This window comes from Hydra vulgaris, chromosome 08, assembly GCF_038396675.1.
Source record: "Hydra vulgaris chromosome 08, alternate assembly HydraT2T_AEP".
Taxonomy (NCBI): Eukaryota; Metazoa; Cnidaria; class Hydrozoa; order Anthoathecata; family Hydridae; genus Hydra; species Hydra vulgaris.
In genome coordinates, this window is record NC_088927.1 from 18,304,272 (window position 1) to 18,324,589 (window position 20,318).

General features: G+C 27.8%; 1 protein-coding gene across 1 annotated transcript in view; it reads left to right on the plus strand.

Annotated features, from left to right (window-relative positions):
- LOC136083666 (multiple epidermal growth factor-like domains protein 6) overlaps positions 1–20,318 on the plus strand; it is a 92,762-nt gene that overhangs the window by 52,321 nt on the left and 20,123 nt on the right. The window contains exons 7-9 of the mRNA XM_065803204.1: positions 2,379–2,492; positions 14,125–14,238; positions 17,485–17,598. Of these exons, the coding sequence (XP_065659276.1) occupies positions 2,379–2,492; positions 14,125–14,238; positions 17,485–17,598 (342 nt within the window). The remainder of the gene's footprint in view (positions 1–2,378; positions 2,493–14,124; positions 14,239–17,484; positions 17,599–20,318) is intronic.

Here is a 20,318-nt window from a genome sequence, read left to right on the forward strand (position 1 = left end):
GAATAAAATTAAGGAAAGAGCTCAGGAGATACGGCATTAAAGTTATATTAACAATACTGCCAACTTTGAAAACAATTTTATGTAATAACTAATCCAAATTATTACTAAATAGCAATCCGGATGTGTATAAGCTTACATGTTCATGCAATGGAGTTTATATTGGAGAAACAAAAAGAAAACTGCGCAAAGAAGTATTGAGTTTCGGGTAAACAGCATTAAAGGCAATTGGCATGTTTCCAAAGCCGCAGAACACTCCAAGGATTGCAACAGTTTATTTAATCGCGCTCAGTTTTTAATACCCTGAATTTAAATTAAGAGATTCCCTTGAGATCAAATATGACTATACAAGTTATGAGATTAGGCCCTTCCCGTTGCTTTTGAACAAGGACAGTGGTGTTAAAACTGCGTTAAATAGCTGGAGATCTCTCTTTGAAAAAGTTTTCACTTAAGTCAGTTCATCTTTATAATATCTTTTTAATGATTTTTTACATACGTTTTTATGATACTTTAATTGCATTTTATTTTACGTCTGAGATGGGTCTATGCTAAGTTAACTAAAATATTACATTGATAAGTTAAAAATTAGTACTTAGCTATATTTTATGTTTTTTATATTTTTTATCAAGTACTACAAGAATTGTCATTAAAACAAGGAATCAAAAAAGAGTTATCCCGGGACATTATAATGATGGAAAAAGGTATAAAACTGTTTCTAAAATTGTAAATGTAGGAAACATCATTGAAAAATAAAACAAAAATTGGTACCATCAAAAATTCGCCAAGAAAAGGATGGCCAGCTAAGACTTCCAAATGCATCGATAGAAAAATTAATAGGAGCAAGATATTAAACTATCTGCACCAAAGCTAGCCAAAGATTTACAAAAAGATCATTGTATAACTGTAAATCGTCCAACTGTTCACAATTGCTTGAAAAAATTAAAATTTTATAGCTAGGGTATGTTAAACTTTCTTGAGTAACAGAAATCAAAAAGAAAGATTGGCTAGAAATAAAGTATATTTGCTTTAAAAAAGTATTTTTCTTTTGTTGGCGTAGATTAACTGTGCTGTGAATCATAAAAGCAAATAGTTCTGATATCATTTAACTGCATTTCTTACAAATATATATTAGATGTAGGAGATCCTATCATTAGACTATTTAAATTGCAATGTTTTATATAGAGAGACTATTGTAAAGTTATCAATTGTTGACAAGAGTCACAAGTTATATTTTTCAGTGCTATTGTTACAATAAACATATAGTGACAAAGTAATGTTTAGATTGAAAAATGTGTAAAAATCAAACAAGAAAAATATTGTTTATCAGTTCAAGTACATAAGCAACCATTGGTTAAATGTTCTTAGGCTTGTATGTATGTCGAATGTAATAATGTGTTATATGTACAGAAGAGAATTTTTTAGAAACTGTAATAAATTTTTTATATAATCTTCATACATATGTTTCTTACTCATAATATTGTTAAACAACAATCAGCAAAAAATTCGATCATTTAAGGTTTTAAAATAGATTGCCTACAGATTTTTCAAAATAAGTAAAACGTCTATATATTGATTCTTTAAAATAACATAAAATAACTATTTTATATCAATTATTAGATTTGTTTTAAAATAAGGAAGTTTGCTCCTAAAGATGGATTGACACTTGTTTTCAGGGACTTTAACTCTAATTTTTTATTTAAGGATGTTTTTTTTTTTGAATGTTATTTCAATTCCCCTTAGCCCGAAAAGGCCATTACAGTAGAGGAGGCTACTTTAATTTTGGTTACAACCCTCCCTCAACTATTTTACTCTGAATCGCGAATCTTGAAAAACAAGGCTGCTGCATGGAAAAAGTTAAGTGCTGTACTACTAGGGACATGGTGTGGATCGAACTTCTTGTTATGAGGCAGTCTTTATACAAAGTAGTAGTGACTTATTAATTTTATTACTGTTTAATAATTACTAAAAAAAAGTTTTGCTGGTAAATATTTTCATTGTTAGTTTTGAAACTCAAAAATAATAATAGTTCTATAAAATAATTATTTTACATAAATATCTTTTCAAATATTTTAAAACTTTTAATAATACTTGAATAATGCTGAAAATATCCAATATAATGAAAAGTTCTTTAAAAATTATTGTATCTTAATAAATGTATAAAATAATTTAATTTGTATTATACTTAGAATTATGTTTTTATTTCAATCAAAATTAGAACTACATTCTTATTTTAGTTAAAGTAATATTTAAATTATACTATTTTATATTATAAAATTGTATTGCATATAATATCTTGTGTTCTCTATTATTTTATTTCTAAAGATTGTTTTCTAAAGGTACTTTCTTTTTATAAATCAGCAATTATTACCTATTTTTTTAAGATTTATGTTCAACAAAAAGTTGTGAACAGACTTGTGAAATAGTTTCTGGTCAGGCAGTGTGCTCATGTCAATTTGGATATTACTTACAACCAGATGGAATTTCATGTGGAAATGGTATTAAATTTATTTTTTATTGTTTTTTTTTTTCAATAAGTAGTGTTAAATATTCATCCAAGTTGATTAGCTTCAAATATTCAATTAAACATTATTGTTATGAATATAAAATAATAATGTTAGTATCATTAGTAAGAATAACAGTTATAACAATAATAATTTCAATATCCTATTACATATGGCTACTCGTCAAAGTCTATTTATTCTGGTAAAAAAGATTTTTATTAACTTTTTCTAGTATATTTTTAATCTAAGTCTAAATAATTTTAATTTTTGTTTTTGTTTTTTTTCAAGCAGAAAGTAATAAAAATTTACATTTGTCTGGAATTTTATTAAAATTTTTTAACAAATCCAGTTCTGACTCAAACTTAAAAATCAATTTCAGTACAACCCTAATATAAACATACAATATTTTCAATACAGGTTTTTTTAATTCACTCTGCACTACTTAAATTGCCTGTTGTTCTTCATGTAATGGAAAAATATTTAAAAAAGATCAGTTGAATAAAGAGATGCCTTTAAAGGATGCAAAAAATTTAATATCACACCATAAGGTCATAGACGTGAGCAATACGATATGATTCAGTAATACAAAATATTACAAAACATCAATAATATACAATGAATTATACCACAAATAAATATTCCAGCTTGTGCTAATCGAACTCATTCACAACGACACAAAGATGGTAAATAATACGCAATCATCAGCCTAGAAATTACTTTTTCACTTATCCTATTGTCTCTAAATGGAATGATCTTCCCAAACAAATAAAGAATGAAAGACAGTTGTTTAGATATTGCTTGACAATATTGACACAATTATGAGCAAAACTGCCACAGGGTGTTACCTACTCTTGACATGTTCGGCACTATTTAACCCTTGTTTTGATGTGGTGCTGATTTTCGTACTATTATTACTAAAAGGTATAGGTCATCAAAATGAGTCGGATCAAGACTTTCCTAAAATTAATCTGCAATGCAAAGCATCAATCAAAGAATGTTAATAGACATTTCTCTAATTCGATTGTGCAACTAATTTCTCAGCTTGAAAAAGAGGTCAGTATGGACAAAAATGTAAACAAATAGCGGCAATCTATTTAAAGGATAGTTCTTAATAGATTACTTATCTAATAAAAAATGAATGGATTTAATAGTGACTGCTTTAAAGATAAAAAAATTCAAAATCTAATATTAGATGATATAAATAGAGACCTGAAGATAGAATTAAATTCAAAAAAAGATGTATCGTTAAAAGAAGATATGTGCTGGTGAAAATCTCTTGAGTTTCTCCCAGTGTTCACCAGACATGAAATTGACAATCATATGAACAAATGCGGTACATTAAAAGTAAAAACAAAATAAAAAATGTTAGAAAGTAGTAAGCAACCGGGGCCAGGGCCAGGGCTAGGTTTGATAACACATAGCCATGACCAGAGCCAGGTTTATGATCAGGGCTGCATTAATATTGATAGAATAATATTTTTATTTAAAATTCATATCATAAATTTTAAATAAAAATATTATTTTTAATTAAAATTTATGATATGAATTTTATTTAAAAACAATATTTTAAAGGATCTATCAATTTTAATGCAGCACCGGCGGGTTTATGACCAGGGTTGCATTTATATTGATAATTGATTTATATTGCATTTATATTGATTCCTATAAAAGTATTGTTTTAATTATAACTCATATCATAAATTTTAATTAAAAATAACATTTTTATATTACATTAATATCTATCAATATTAATGCAGCACTGATCGTAAACTCATCCCCGGTCGCGGCTATGTGTTATCAAACCTGACTCCGGCCATACCCCCGGTCGCTTACTATTAGAAAGAGGATTGAAATTTAAGCAAGAACGTTACATTTCTACAGACAGCTTATTTACAACACGAACACTCAAACACTTCATTGCGAAATGTACCTGTTGAGCAAGTATGAAAAAAATGATTTGTAAAATGCAAATATATATAAATCGCAAAAATAGTCAAGTTGATAAGGCTTCTTGCAGTTGCCCAGCTGGATTACGTGGTTATTGCAATCACATTATGGCTTTTCTGTTAGAGTTGGCAGATTACTCATTAAATTATTTTAAAGTTGTTCCTTCTGAAATCGCTTGCACAAGTACTTTAAGAAAATGGGGAGTGCCTGGTGAGAAACAGAAAAAAGTATATCCTGTAATGAAAAACGTACTTCATGCTAACTTTACACAAAAAGGGATTAACCCAAAAGTAAATGAGGAGGGATTTAACTTCAATTTTATAGATAACTTAAATGCTGTAATGAAGCTACAGAATAATTTTAAAAAAATTAATCCAAATATTGGCTACGCTCATATCATACCAAATAAAATTCTCATTGATTCAGAAATCACAAAATTTTGCATGCAGTGTTTAGGATCCCCACTTTCATATCAACTTTTACCAATTGAACGAAGTTTTATCACACTTATGTCAAAAATGTTGAATGCGAACCTATTATAATTTCTAACCTTACTTTACCTAGTAAATTTTTAGATATACCTGATACATGGAATTATTCCCCAAAAGAAATGGAGTTTATGAAAAAAATAATTGTCTTACAAGAAGAAAGTATATCATTACAAAAAAAAACTGTAAAACAAAGGCAATGTGCACAATGATTAAAGGAGAGAAAATATAGAATAACATCATCAAATGCACATAAGATTTATATTCGGAAAAGTAGCTGAATTTTTGGTAAAACAATTTACAGAAGACATTAAAAAATCCAACAATGTTAAAGAAATGCTAAATCGCAGTAATATTAATGAAGACATTGCAAAAGAAAAATTTAAAAATGTCATTATTTATCAATTAAACCAATATATCAAAATAATTGAGACTGGATTATTAGTTCAACCATGCATCCCTTGGCTTGGTGCAAGTCCAGATGGACTTGTTTTAATTGATTCAAAGCCATATTTAATTGAAATTAAGTGTCCTTACACAAAAAGAAATGAAAATCCTAATGATTTAGTTAAGAAAGAAACATTTTATATTGGTTCATTACCTACAGGAGAAATATTCCTAAAGAAGGATCACTTATTTGGCTATTATACACAAGTCCAAATGGCCATGGGTTTATCTGGACTAACTCATTGTTTGTTCATAGTTTATGTTTATAAAGGAGTTATTATTGTAAATGTTGATTTTGATGAATGTTATTTTTTAGATGTTATGGATAAGTTAAGCTATTTTTATAAAAAATGAATTTTATCATTCTACGTATCTCAATAATAAATATTACATATCTTATATTTTTACTGTTTTATAAGAGGATCCATAAAGTTACACAATAAGCAGCTTACAGTCCAAATTTGATTTATTGATCCATATAAAACAAGAGGTATTTCATTTCGTATTTGTTTAATTTTCTTAATTCGTTGTATGGCACGTTCTACATGAATTCTTAAAGCTGCTATTGTTTGACTTTCTATAACCTCTTCGTGTGGATAGCTGATCTCTCCCATTTAAAAAGGCCAGAATGTTCAGTGTTACACCTAAAGGCTTAAGCAGATCATTAATTATAAAACCCTAACAGCCATTTCAGAATCACCACTTTCCCATAGCTCTTTTTGCAAAAGTTCTGATTGCTTAACTATTTCAATATCAGAAATAGAGCCAGCAAATAGTTCACAAACAACAAAGTTACAAGTGTCACTGCACCAGAAGGAGCAATCCCAACTAATCTTTTATAGGTAACGTAATGCTTATAATGTGAAAACAAACTTCTTTGAATCGTTAGGCTGGAAGGTTTTTGACAAAGCAACTCAGTACAGTCAATAATAACCTTCGTTTGAGGATATGTCTCTTTAAAGCATTTTGGCATATTATGTTTAAGTTGATCTAAATTTGGCCAAATTGGTATAGCACCAAGTTTAAGATATATAAAATTTGACCATGTAATAAGGTATCTTGAAACAGTAGATTTTGGTGTTTTAAATAACCAGGAAGTAAAACTTAAAGAAAAACCAAGTCTTAGCTACGTTAAAAACATAAATAGTTGATCAACCGATTTCATTTTTGACCTACGACCAGGTTTGGATTCTGGTGTAGAATATGAAGGAGATGAAAATAGTTCTTCAGGTAACTTTTCCTCAGAGTTATGCTCAGGATAATAATATTTTATGTTTTCACATTCTTTTCCAGGATTTAAATATTCAAATAAAATGTCAAATTTTTCTTTCTTCATGCCAGTAAATGAGTTGAAATGCTTATCATCTTTTTCAAAATTCTCGTAACTAAAAATATTATTTTTTAACTGGTCATTTATTATTTTTAAAGATTTATATTCTTCAAGCAAGCTTCTGTAATTTTCATGACATACTTCTATTTTTTTTTTCTATGATTGTTTTTTCGGATGATAAAAGTTTACAATTTTCACAACCTAAGTTTTTGGTAGAATTGATTATTGTTGAGTTTCAGTATCAATATTAGTTGTAAACTCTGGATATTTCGACTTTTTGCATGGAGATTTTCTAGGTAACTTATCTTGTGGTGTCTTGAATGAAAAAATACTAGGAACTTCATTCCCTGATTTTAAAGTTTTTTTACCACATCCTGAACTAACTTTTACTTCCTCAGGCCTAAAGAGAAATTCACACACTTTCGTGTGTTTTATTATTTCAAATTTATCAGCACCTCCTTTATGTCTATATTTAAATATTTCGTTACACCAAGCTCTGTAAACATCAAGTTTTTTTTCTTTGTTAGGGAAAGAAAATAGAGCAATGTTAGTCTTTTCTATATTGTTATTATAAAACGAACTTCCGCACATTGGAATACAGCAATACATCCCTCTTCCACATTTTTTCACTTCGTTTGGTCTGAAAATGCTCGAGTTCGAATAAGACATCTTTTGGAGCGAAATTATATTTTTGATTTTATAATTTCAAGAAAGAGTTTTTATTTGTTTACATTTTTGTCCTTACTGGCCTCTTTTTCAAGCTGAGAAATTAGTTGCACAATAGAATTAGAGAAATGTCCATTAATAAAAACCAAAAAGTTAATAGGCACTTATTTATAATCCCAAAAGATAGTCTCTAAAAGTCAGGTAATTTTTCCATAAAAAAAGTCTGAAGTTAGCAAAATAAGTAAATGAATTGAATTAAACAATATTATTTGTTATAAAATAATAATTAAAAAATATTAATGCTTATAGCTTTATAATCCCAATAGATAGAAACTTATAACTCCTTCCTCCCCCCCCCCCTCCCCTCCCTCCACCCTTTCCTTTATAACGATTTTATTTTTAATGAAAAACAAAATGTTTCGCAATTTTTTAATGATAGTGATAAAAAATGTTTACAAACGTTTTCAATAAAAATGTATTACCCTTAATATTTTAAGAGATTTGTTTATATATAACTTGAGAATATTTGTATAAATATAACTTCAAATTTCAGTTAAAATTTTTTTTATCTATTTAGAGAATAACATTTTTTTAAGTCAATAAACGAAATTAATAAAATGCACAAAAAATTAATTTTCTCAAATAATAAAATAACTTCAATGATTTCTTTAAATTTAACATTATAAAATCTTCCTCTGTTAGACTGGACCTTTAGAGATTGTACTTTGCATAAAATATGCATCAGGGGTACCTAACAGAGATCATCTCTGCATGGCCATGTGAGTTTGTCACAGAAAGAAGACTTTTACATAAATTTAATATGAAGATTTTAATGCTCATTTGAAATACTAAGATTATTTCCTAAATACCATTGAGCATCATAAATGCAGGCCACATATTCTCCTGGTGTGTAACTTGAAATTTTATTAATAAAAGTTCTGCATGAAGAAAAATTGACATTAGTGCAAATGGTAATAAATGAATCTTTTCTTATTTTTATTAAGTACATTTTGGTTGATGTGTCAATAGGATCATTAAGTGACTGGAGACTGGCTCGTGCAACAAGGCATTTTACCATTCAACCAACTCCATCACAAGGACTTTTACCATACGATGTTGCAATAAAGTGCCACTCTGCAGTTATGTCAAAATTGTGAATATGGTAGCATAAGTTGATAATATTTTTGTTTTTTTCATATTGCGATGCAGCTCCATCCATAAAAGAGATAGTTTGTTCAAATGTTTGTAATTGTGTAAGTTTATCAATAACTTTATTGATAAAGCAGTGTACAGCATCTGTTCCATGTTTCAGATGATCTTATATAACACAATAACTTTGGCTATCAAATTTTTCATCTTTTATAAAATAAGCAACAAAGGGGTACAATTTTGCCTGGCTGTTATTCCAGTGAAAATCTTGCACTGCATCCTGTATTAGAAAACTGTAATTTTCTGCATAGTCAAAAAAGAACTAAAGCTTGTTTTTCTTTTAAATTAGTTTTCAAATGTTGGAAAGGCTTGACTCTTTGATATAAAATGATGCTCTTGTAAATTATCTAACTGTTCATAAACCATTTCAATAAATTCATCTAAAGGTTAATTTCCTGGTGCTAACGTACATTGAAAATTCAATTTTTACCATTGATAAAAATTAACTTCACTAATTTCATTTTCATCAAACAAAAAGTCAATCTTATCTAACAAAACCTTTTTTCCAGGACATTTATTGCAGCTATGCACCATACAATCTCTATTTTCAATGCTACAAACCATAATTTTCAATAAGCTTTAGTAATTAGCAATTCCAAGAATTTTCTGTACAAGGAGCTTGACATTTTGATAGTAATGACAAACACAAACTGCATGCAGACCAGAAGCACCACCCACAGGAATGCAGCACTTGGCCCTTTAAAGCTAACAAGGTTTTGAAACTGTAACTTTAAAATAATTCTTTTTGAAAAAAATTCTTTTTTAAAATGTTTCTTTTTAAGCTCAATATGAAGTTCTTTCATATTGACTAGAAAAAGTTGTTTTTAGATGTGTTGCTTTGTATAATCTTTTTTTTTTTTTTTTTTTTTTTTTTGTTATTTCACCTCCCCAAGGCCCAGAAGGCCACTACAGATGAGGAGGCTACTTAATTGTGGTTAATTGAGGCTACTTAATTTCGGAGTTATAGAGTTGAGGATGAGGAGGCTACTTAATTGTGATGAGGAGGCTACTTAATTGTGCTACTAATTGAGGCTACTTAATTTCGGAGTTATAGAGTTGAGAGAGGGTTATAACCCTCTCTCAACTCTATAACTCCGAAACACGAACCTTGACGAACAAGACCGCTGCGCGGAGAAACAAGTTGAGCGCGGTACTACCAGGGACGTGGTTGGGATCGAACTCGGAACCTCGCTTATGAAGCGAGCGCTCTACCACTAGACCACTACCGCATGGTATACCACTACCGCATGTATAATCATGGTACACCACTACCGCATGTATAATCTACTTTAACTGAAACAAATTCTTTCTTTCCTGGACAAACTGTTGAATATTCATCACATTAATAGAACTGAACAATCTCTGTAATTACATCTTCGTTATGTTTTTTACCCAATTTTCGAGAAAGTTTTGATAGTATTCCACTTTTTTTGCTAATTTTTTTGGCTTGTACTACAGATCTTTTTGAAGTTAAAAAATACTGCTGAGTTTTCTCTATTGATCAACTATCTGAAGTGAGTATAAGAAGTGTGATTTTTTCAGATTTTGATAATGTTTTGTCAAATTTTGACTTAATATCATGACAATATCATGATTCAAATTTTGAATCATGATATTGTCTAAAACTTGGTTCATTTTTTTCAAACGCTTTTTTTAAAGATGATTCAATTTCACCAAATGCAGCTTCTTTTAAACCTAGCACATTGGTAACAGCCTTTTGTGTATGAACTCTTATGTTATCAATTTTTTTAATTTCCATATGCAACTCCATCTTTTTTTGAAACAAGTTTGAGAGGTGAGCATTCAAAACATGCAATACTTTAATTAAGATCTTCTTTTAATGTATAACCTAAAGATACAATCATATTATTTTACATAAAAATAACACAATAGTTATCGAATAACAGCAGTAAGTGATGAGATTCTGCACCAGAGATGCAGAGTTCCAAAAGAACTCCGGCTTTATATCTCTATATTTGCCAAGTCTGTAGTGTCCAGAAGCTCTAAACATGTTTTTTGACATATGATCTGCTATAAAAAGAAAAATTCATGATATTTATTGACTTAAAACTTATTGTTTTTAAGCCTGTAGTCCCTGAGTCCTTGCTGCCATTACCTTTAAGGGTTCTGGGTTCGATAAATGATTGCTCCTCTTACCTTAAAGTCTTAATTTATATCTATTAGTAGTCCATAATCTTATTTACATTTTTAGAGCTACTGGATACCAAAAACTAGGATGAAGTAATCTTTTTGTGACTTTCAAATCCTTTTTGGGACTCTGCATCCCTGATCTGAACTCTAGGCAAGAATCGAGCCACCAGGTTTAAGTTTCTGATAAAAGTTTATTCTGATATAGTAATCTGTATGATACACAATCAACCAGTCCGGAGATAAAAAACTAGTTGGACCAGCTGGTTTTTATTTTGTAGCAATTAGACATTTAATGGTTTTTATATGTTTATATCTAAACAAAGTTTGCTATTGTTCAAACTTGTTTTTCAAGTTCAATATTTTGCTTAAGTTTAGTACTGTATTGATAAGTCAAGCTTGTTTTTCAAGTTCAATATTTTGCTTAAGTTTAGTACTGTATTGATGAAAGTAGAAAATTTTTTGCTTTATAAATATTGTATTGAAAATATATAGAATTGTTTATGTTCACTTATTGTTTTAAAATTGCTTAAAACTCTTTAATATTATGAGCTTGTAGCACAATTAGTGGATTGGTATTTTTGAGTACCAGAAGTATCTTTAGTGTTTGTAGCTAACCTTTGATTAACATAATGTAGTAAGGCTAAATATTACATATTTACCATCTCTAGGGTATTTATAAAGTAATGAAACCCATGGCCTCATTATTAATGCAGTTTTGTTTTCATAACATTTTTTATTACAAATTCTAATACAGTCAATCACGTGTTTGGTAGGGTAGTTCAAAAACTTGTTTAAAGTATGTTATATTGAGTCTCAATAGAAGGAAATTATATAAAAGTTTCAAAAATAACGGTCCTTTTATACAGGTTGTATTTTTTAGTGCCCAAACCTTTGCTATTGAGCAGCAAGGTGTATATATTGTTTGATTTTAATTTTTTTTCAAATTTTATACTTTTCTGTCATACTGCTTCACATAAAGTCACTGTAGTTTCAATTTTTGATAATAAAAATTTATTAAACCACCCTATTTTTTAGTGAGTTCTTTGTTGCTGGTCATTTTTTCAGATTAGTATCTTTTAGCAAGTAAATAATCAGGACTGAGTGAAATTGAAATTGGTAGCAGCATAAATTGCCATTACAGTGATAAAACAGGATTTTATGGCACTGACTATTTTTATCTACGCTATTGTTATCTTCACTTTCCTGCTCTTTTCTTTATCATTATCAATTTGCTTAATTATTTCAAGGAAGTTTAGATATTTTTTCGACATTAAAGTAGTACAGGTGAGTTACTTTCCACAAAGAAGTGATCACCCACTAATTATTTATTAATAGGATGCAATTGTATTATTAAATTTAAATTCTTAATTTCGATTTTTTTTTTTTTCAATTATAATGTATTAAATAGCATTTTTTAACAAGAAAATCATATTCCTACACTTAGAAAAGATTAACTTATGAAATCAGAAAATGTGGTCAAAGTATCACCCTCTTTTTCAACTTTTTTGTTGGTATGAGTTTGCAGAAAAAACTGTTTGTATGAAATAGTAAATAAAAAATACATAAACTAACCAATTTAATTGATTGGATTTTCTTAAACTATTTTTTTAAACAAAAAATGTTTTTTCTGTAAGTTATTGATAATAAAATGGCACAAAGATATAAAATTCAGAAATCGAAACCAAAATCTAAAACAATCTTGTTGATGTAATAGCAGATAAATTGCAGATGGTTACATAACAATAAAACTCCCATGGGTTCCAAAACTAGAATAAAATTAAGGAAAGAGCTCAGGAGATACGGCATTAAAGTTATATTAACAATACTGCCAACTTTGAAAACAATTTTATGTAATAACTAATCCAAATTATTACTAAATAGCAATCCGGGTGTGTATAAGCTTACATGTTCATGCAGTGGAGTTTATATTGGAGAAACAAAGAAGAAAGCTGTACAAAAAAGTATTGAGTGTTAGGTAAACAGCATAAAATGCAATTGACATGCTTCCAAAGCCACAGAACGCTGCAAGGATTGCAACAGTATACTTAATTGGATGCACCCAAAAACAATTACGCTTAGTTTTAAATACCATGAAAGTAAAATAATAGAATTCCTTGAGATCAAATATGACTAAACAAGTTATGAGATTAGACCCTTCCTACTGCTTTTAAACAAGAACAAAGGTGTAAAAGTTCCGTTAATTAACTGCAGGCCTTATTTCAAAAAAGTTTTCACTTATAGTCAGTTCATCTTTATAATATCTTTTTATTGGTTTTTTACATATGTTTTTATGATATTTTTATTGCTTTTTATTTTACGTCTGACAAGGGTCTAAGCTAAGCAAACTATTATATTGCATTGATAAGTTAAAAATTAGTACTTAACTGTATTTTATGTTTTATATATTAAATTATCAAGTACTACTAAAATTGTCATTGAAACAACAAATCAAAAAAAGAGTTATCTCGGTACATTTTGAAGGTGGAAATACTGTTTCTAAAATAGTAAATGTTGGAAAAATTAAAAAACATAACAAAAATGGGTACCATCAAAAATTCGCCAAGAAAAGGATGGCCAGCTAAGACTTCCATATGTATTGATAATCTGTAAATCCTCAAACTGTTCACAATTTCTTGAAAAAATCAATATTTTTTAGCTAGAGTAAATAAAACTTTCTTAAATAAAAGGAATCAAAAGGAAAGATTGGCTTGAAATAAAGAATATTTGCAATTAAAAAGTAGTATTTTTTTTTGGCGTAGATTAACTATGCGGTGAATCATAGAAGCAAATAGTTCTGATGTCATTTAACTGCACTTCTTACGAATATATATTAGATGTTGGAAATCCTATCATTAGACTATTTAAATTGCAATGTTTTATATCGAGAGATTATTGTAAAGTTATCAATTTTCACTAGAGTCATAAGTTATGTTTTTAACTGCTATTGTTACAATAAACATATGGTGATAGAGTGAAGTTTAGATTGAAAAATGTATGTTAATCAAACAACAAAGTTATTGTTTGTTAATGCAAATACATAAACAACCATCGGTGAGATGTTTTTAGGCTTGTATGTATGTCGATTGTAATAATATGTACAGAAGAGAATTTATTAGAAACTGGAATAAATTTTTTATAAAATCTTTAAACATAAGTTTCTTACTTATAATATTGTTTAACAACAATCAGCAAAAAAGTTCAATCATTTAAGGTTGCAAAATAGATTGTCTACAGACTTTAAAGTAATATTTAAATTATACTATTTTATTTTCTAAAATTGTATTGCATATAATATATTGTATTGCATATAATAGATCTCTATTATTTTATTTTAATGGATAGTTTGACTTTCTTTTTTAAATTAGCAATTATTACCTTTTTTTTTAAGTTTTATGTTTAAGTAAAAGTTGTGAACAGACTTGTGAAATGGTTTTTGGTCAGCCAGTGTGCTCTTGTCAACTTGGATATTACTTACAAGCAGATGAAATATCATGTGGAATTGGTATTTAAATTTTTTTATTTATTTTTTTTTTACAAGTAGCTTTAAATATTCATCTAAGTTAAATAGCTTAAATATATATAAAAATATAGAATAAATATATAAGAATAGAATAAATAGAATATACTTATAGAATAAATTTAATATCACCCCATTAGGTCATAGGCGTGAGCGTGGCAATATGATTCATCAATACAAAGTATAACAAAACATTAAACATATACAATGAATTAAACCACAAATAGTTATTCCAGCCTGCGCTTATCAAACTCGATCATGACTAAGACAGGAAATAATATGAAGTTATCAGACATCACTTTTTTACTAATTTTTAATAATTGTTTCTAAATGGAATGACCTCTCTGACAGTAAACGAATGCATCTGTTACCTAAGATCGCACTTTTTTTTCCTAAAATTTCTTATATGTATTAATCAAAGAGTGCTAATTAATAAAAACCAAAATAATTAATGAGCACTTATTTATTATCCCAAAAGATAGTCTCTAAAAGTCAGGTAATTTTTCCATAAAAAAGTCTGAAGTTAACAAAATAAATAAATGAATTGAATTAACTATTATTTGTTATAAAATAATAATTAAAAAATATGAATGTTTATAGCCTCATAATTCCAATTGATAAAAACTTTTAACGTAAGATTGTCAACATAAATTTTTTTTAGGAGTTCAATTTCTTTTGTATCATCATGTTTGCAATGCAGAGTTTTTCTGCAACTAGTGCCTATTTTTTGACGAGGTATTAAATCAAAATTTTTGGCCAATGAGAGACTGATAACTCTAAAAGAATCTACAAAAAAAAGATAATAATTAATAAATAATGTTACATTTATTTATGATTATTATTATCATTAGTATTGTTGTTATTATTATTATTATTATTATTATTATTATTATTATTATTATTATTATTATTATTATTATTATTATTATTATTATTATTATTATTATTATTATTATTATTATTATTATTAAAGTATTTGTATTAAGTTAAGGTAAATATTGAAACTTAATTTTTACTTTTTTTGCTTGCTTGTTAAAAGGTTTACAAAAATACTTTCGATGTTCATTCTCATACCTCAACAAGTAGACTTTCTCGTGATAGTTACAAATAAAATCTATGGGATTTACTTTGCTTTTCAAAGAAAGAAGCTCTTGGTTTAGTCTAGACAGTTCGCAGTAACATTTACTCTTTTAAGACTTGTTAAACTTGATAAGATAGCACTGTTTATTGAATCCTTTACCAATACAGCAAGGAGATGGCATACTACTCATTATTAATTAGTTTTAAAATACAACATTTTATTTGGTAATATTAGTACTTTTTAGATTGACAGACTAGTATTGTAAAATTAAATAAAATAGTAACTTAACTTTTAAAAAGTAGTAATTTTATCGTAAATTTACTGACCTTTAAAGACTAACTTTTTGGATTATAAATATGTGCCCAATAATTTTTTTGGTTTTTATTAATTAACACTCATTGATTGATATGAGAAGAAGTTTTATGAAAAAAGTGCCATCTTAGGTAACAGATGCTTCACATTGTAGATCAATTTTAAGAAAATCTTGATCCAAATTTATTTTGATGACCTGTAACTTTTAAATGCAGCTCTTTAATCAACTGATTTTTTTATTATTATTTACCCACCTCATGTAGATTAACAAGCAATTTGATTATTATTATATTTTGAATTGGTTCTTAAGATTAAGCTCTTTAAAATTTCAAAAATGTTGAACTTTTTGTTCTTTTAAAAGTATCCATAGCATACTTGCTATCTTAAACTAATTGAAGTATAAAACCAACTTGTTTAAAAGTTATTAGCTGTTTAATTTGATAAAAAAAAACTTTTTTCTCGTAGAGTGAAATTTCTTGCAAAATAGCCCTCTACTTAAATAGCGTTTTCTAAAGAACCATATTAGATATTGATCTAAAATTTTCAAAACATGCTTTTCTCATATATATGTACAAAATTAAAAAGTTTCAATAAAATCTGTGATGGTCCATAAGGAACCTCATAAAAATTTGCTCTACTTGGCATTGAATGACCCTTTTATTAGATGTGTTCTATTATTTAAAACTGTATCTAAGCAAAGGTTATATATTGAGTTGGTGTTGTTTTAAGGCATTGAACAACCCACAATTTATGTATGCTTTGAACAATTTTACATGTTTAAGTTTTTCTAAAGATATATTTTAGGCGGTAAGGTATAAGAAATAATAAATGTTATAAAAAACCACATCAGATTAAATAAATATTATGTAAAAAAGTTTGTTACAAAAGTTTAAGTAACTTTTAAGTCACATTTGTCACTGTTAAGTCACAGTTGCTTGGTAGACAACATTGTTAGACAAACACTAGTTGTTCAAAGGGCAAAGTACCTCAACTATGCAGTTACATAGGTTGGTATTTAATTGATTTTTGTTGTACAAAATTTTGAAATTATGCGAATTTATGATAGACTTAAGGTTAGGCATGCCACTGTAGCTGATCTTTATAGAATTTCAGTTAAATATTTTATATAGATTGTGGCCGGATGGCAAATGTGAGTCAATTATTCTAGATGATTTCCTTTATTTTTGTTTTGACATTCAAGCTGAATGGAGAGTTGTACCAAATGATATTATGTTTACAGTGTTTTTTTTTGTTGATTTTGATTTGGGATTATTTGTGGTTGCTAGGTAAACTTTGTCTTGTATCTCGATTTTTTTAAAGCTTCTTCGGTGGAGTAGACTATTTAAAAACAGTTTTAATAATTGACACAGAAGATAATCTGTGTTCAATATTGTGAGGGATTGTTTTTATTATGCTTAGGGGATGGTTAGAATTAGAGTGGATGTACCTTAATTGATTATCAGGTTTACACTATGGTTGAAACATATTGTTATTTAGATTTAAGGTAATTAAGATTTAGGGTGGAATGCAAGAAGCGAACTTGAGTCAAGTTCAACTTAAACTTTACTTTGTGACCAATAGCGGCAGAGTGTTTTTTGAGAGGAAAACCCATACTCTGCTGAAATTGGTTACAATGTAAAGTTCAAGTCAAACTTGACTCTAGTTCGCTTCTTGCATTCCACCCTTAATGTATATATATAGCTCTATTATTTAATAATATTGAGCACTGTAACATGTACAAGAGTCTATGTTTAGTTACATAAAAATACTTAACCTTGAATATATTTTATATATCTATATCTATACAAATATATATATATATATCTTTTTGTTTTTAGATTTATGTTCTGAACAAAGTTGCCAATATAGTTGTGAAATGGTGTCTGGTCAGGCAGTATGTTCATGTCCATATGGATTACATTTACAAGCAGATAGCAGATCATGTGCTTTTGGTATCACTTTTTTTTCGTAATTAACTTATGAAAATTGTAATTAACTTTTTGTAATGTAATTATAATTTTTGTAATTAACTTATTGTAATGAACATATAAAATTATATCAATAATAATAATAATAATAATAATAACTTCAATATACTAGTCAATATACTAGCATCAGACAATCCTTCAAATTTTTATTAATTGTGGTATCTAGAAAGTTAAGCTCATAATGGATATTTTTCTGTTAGTGTAACTGATTCAACTTAAAATTTAGTAAACAGTTTTAAAGTTGTTAAAAATGGTTTTAAAAGCTATAGAAAAAAGATAACAACTAAAATAAATACTACCTAATACCAAAACACATTCCATGCGGAACAAGTACTAGTACATTTTCTGAAGGTTGTCACTTGAGCGCTTGTCCGGTACTTGTTCAAGCTATATCTGTATTTTAGAGTTTAAAGAAAATAATTTAAATTTAAAATTAACCTTTTATTTATCCTTACAAATCCACTGCACAATATATACCTACATGCAATGTGTTAATGTAAAAACGTAATGTTTGCGATATTTTTATGATATGTTGATGTAATACATTAAAAAAATGTTATAAATTAGCAAAACAAATGAGCAAAAAATGTCTCGTTTTTCCCTAAAACTTGTAAGACTAAAAATTGCCTAATTTTAAAAACATTTTGAATGAAATCCAAATTTACAGAAATGATATAATAAAGCCCAAAGATGATGAAAACACAAACTTTAAGTATAAAACTGGGATGTAAAAAACTTAATGCATTTTTTTGTCTTGTATGTCCACATATGAGTATTTTACTTTAGACAACTTGGTCATGTGTGTTTGCAAGTTTTATTGTATTAAGCATTGTGGAAAAACTAAGTCTCAAAAACGAAGAAAGCAAACTAACAAAATAGGAAATAAAATAAATTTAAATAGGAAAAAATAATAATAATAATTTGTATAATTTGTGTATTATTTTTGTTTTTTTTAGAGTGGTTGTTATTTTCAGCAATGATATCGGATAAGGTGAAACAAAAAAAATAGTTGAATAAAGTCAACATTAAAACGAATGGTTTTTCTATACTTTATTTGTCATTTTTTAAAGGAGAAAGAGAAAATAAAAATTGCTATCTGTTTTTAAAATATATCTGTATTATTTTAATGTAACAAATATATATTGTCCCCATATAAATACTTCTATGTAATGCATAGGTATACTTTTATGTATAACTTTTTTTATTATATAATTATATTTATTTGTTCACAAGTATACACATGTTTAGGTTATTTGGATAAGGCGTTTACTTCATGCAATGAATGTCTCTGGTTCAAATCTCACCACTCGCCATTTTTTAAATTGTTTTTCTTGTAAATACCCCTGGTCATATACTTGCTTTGTAACCATTTATCTTTTCTTTTTTGTATATGAAAAATCTTTTTGTTGTATATTTTTTAATGATACACTTCTCTTGACGTTCAGATTTCTAATACCATTTAAGCCTTTCAGTGTTTTTTTCTAAGTAAGGCTCACTAAAATATACATAATTTTTAAGCTTCAATTAGGCCATGTCGTATACACCTTTTTCACATAGCCTTAATTATTTCATACTGCTTTTTTATTCCTGTACATTTTTTATCCCCAATCTTTTATCACTTTATAATTTTAAATACCTGTTGCTTTTTATCGCTCAGCTCCGTGCTGAACTCATTTAACCTGCCTCCTCCCTTTCGGTTTACTATGTTATTGGTGAACAATTGATAATAATTATTATTAATTGTTATGCAATTATTAATAATTGTTTGCTTATATTTAACGAATAATATAGTAAACCAAAAGTGAGAGAGCGGGTAGAAAAACAAAAAAAAATTAGGGAAGTGGGATACAAACCCCAGACATTCAGTGTATGAAGTAAATGCCTTATCCCAATAAGCTGAACATGCGTAAACTTGTGAACAGATAAATATAGTTATATAATAAAAAAAGTTATACATAAGAGTATAGGCATGCATTACATAGGGACAATATATTTGTTACATTAAAATTATAAAAATATATTTTACAAACTGATAGCTATTTATATTTTTCTTTTCCTCTTTAAAATAAAACAAATAAAATGTCATTCTTTTTAATGTTGATTTAAAGCCTTTTTTTTTTTTTTTTTTGCTTTGCCTTATCCAATTTTGTTGCTGAAAATAACAACCACTCTAAAGAAATAAAAACAAAAGCAGTACACAAATTATTTACACTAATAATTTTTTTTTTATTTAAGTTCATTTTAATTTCCTATTTTGTTAGTTTTGCTCCTTTGTTTTTGAAACTTAAATTTTTCAGCAACGCCTAATGTAATAAAACTTGCAAACGGCTGTGACCCAGTTGTCTAAAATCAAATACTCATATATGAACAATTTGTCTAAAATAAAATACTCATTTATGAACGGTGATGTATTCGATGAGTCATCTACTCTTCATCTTCTAGGATTAACTCTTACTTCCGATCTTTCTTGGAAATCATATATCAAGTCAGTTGCAAAAATAGCATCTGCTAAGGTTGCATCTCTTTATCGAGCTCAACACTTTCTTACTTTGGATTCTATTCTCTATCTCTATATATCTCAAATCCGGCCTTGTATGGAATACTGTTGCCATATCTGGGGCAGATCTTCTGTTGATGCCCTTTCTCTTTTAGACAAGGTGCAAAAACGCATTGTAAACATAGTT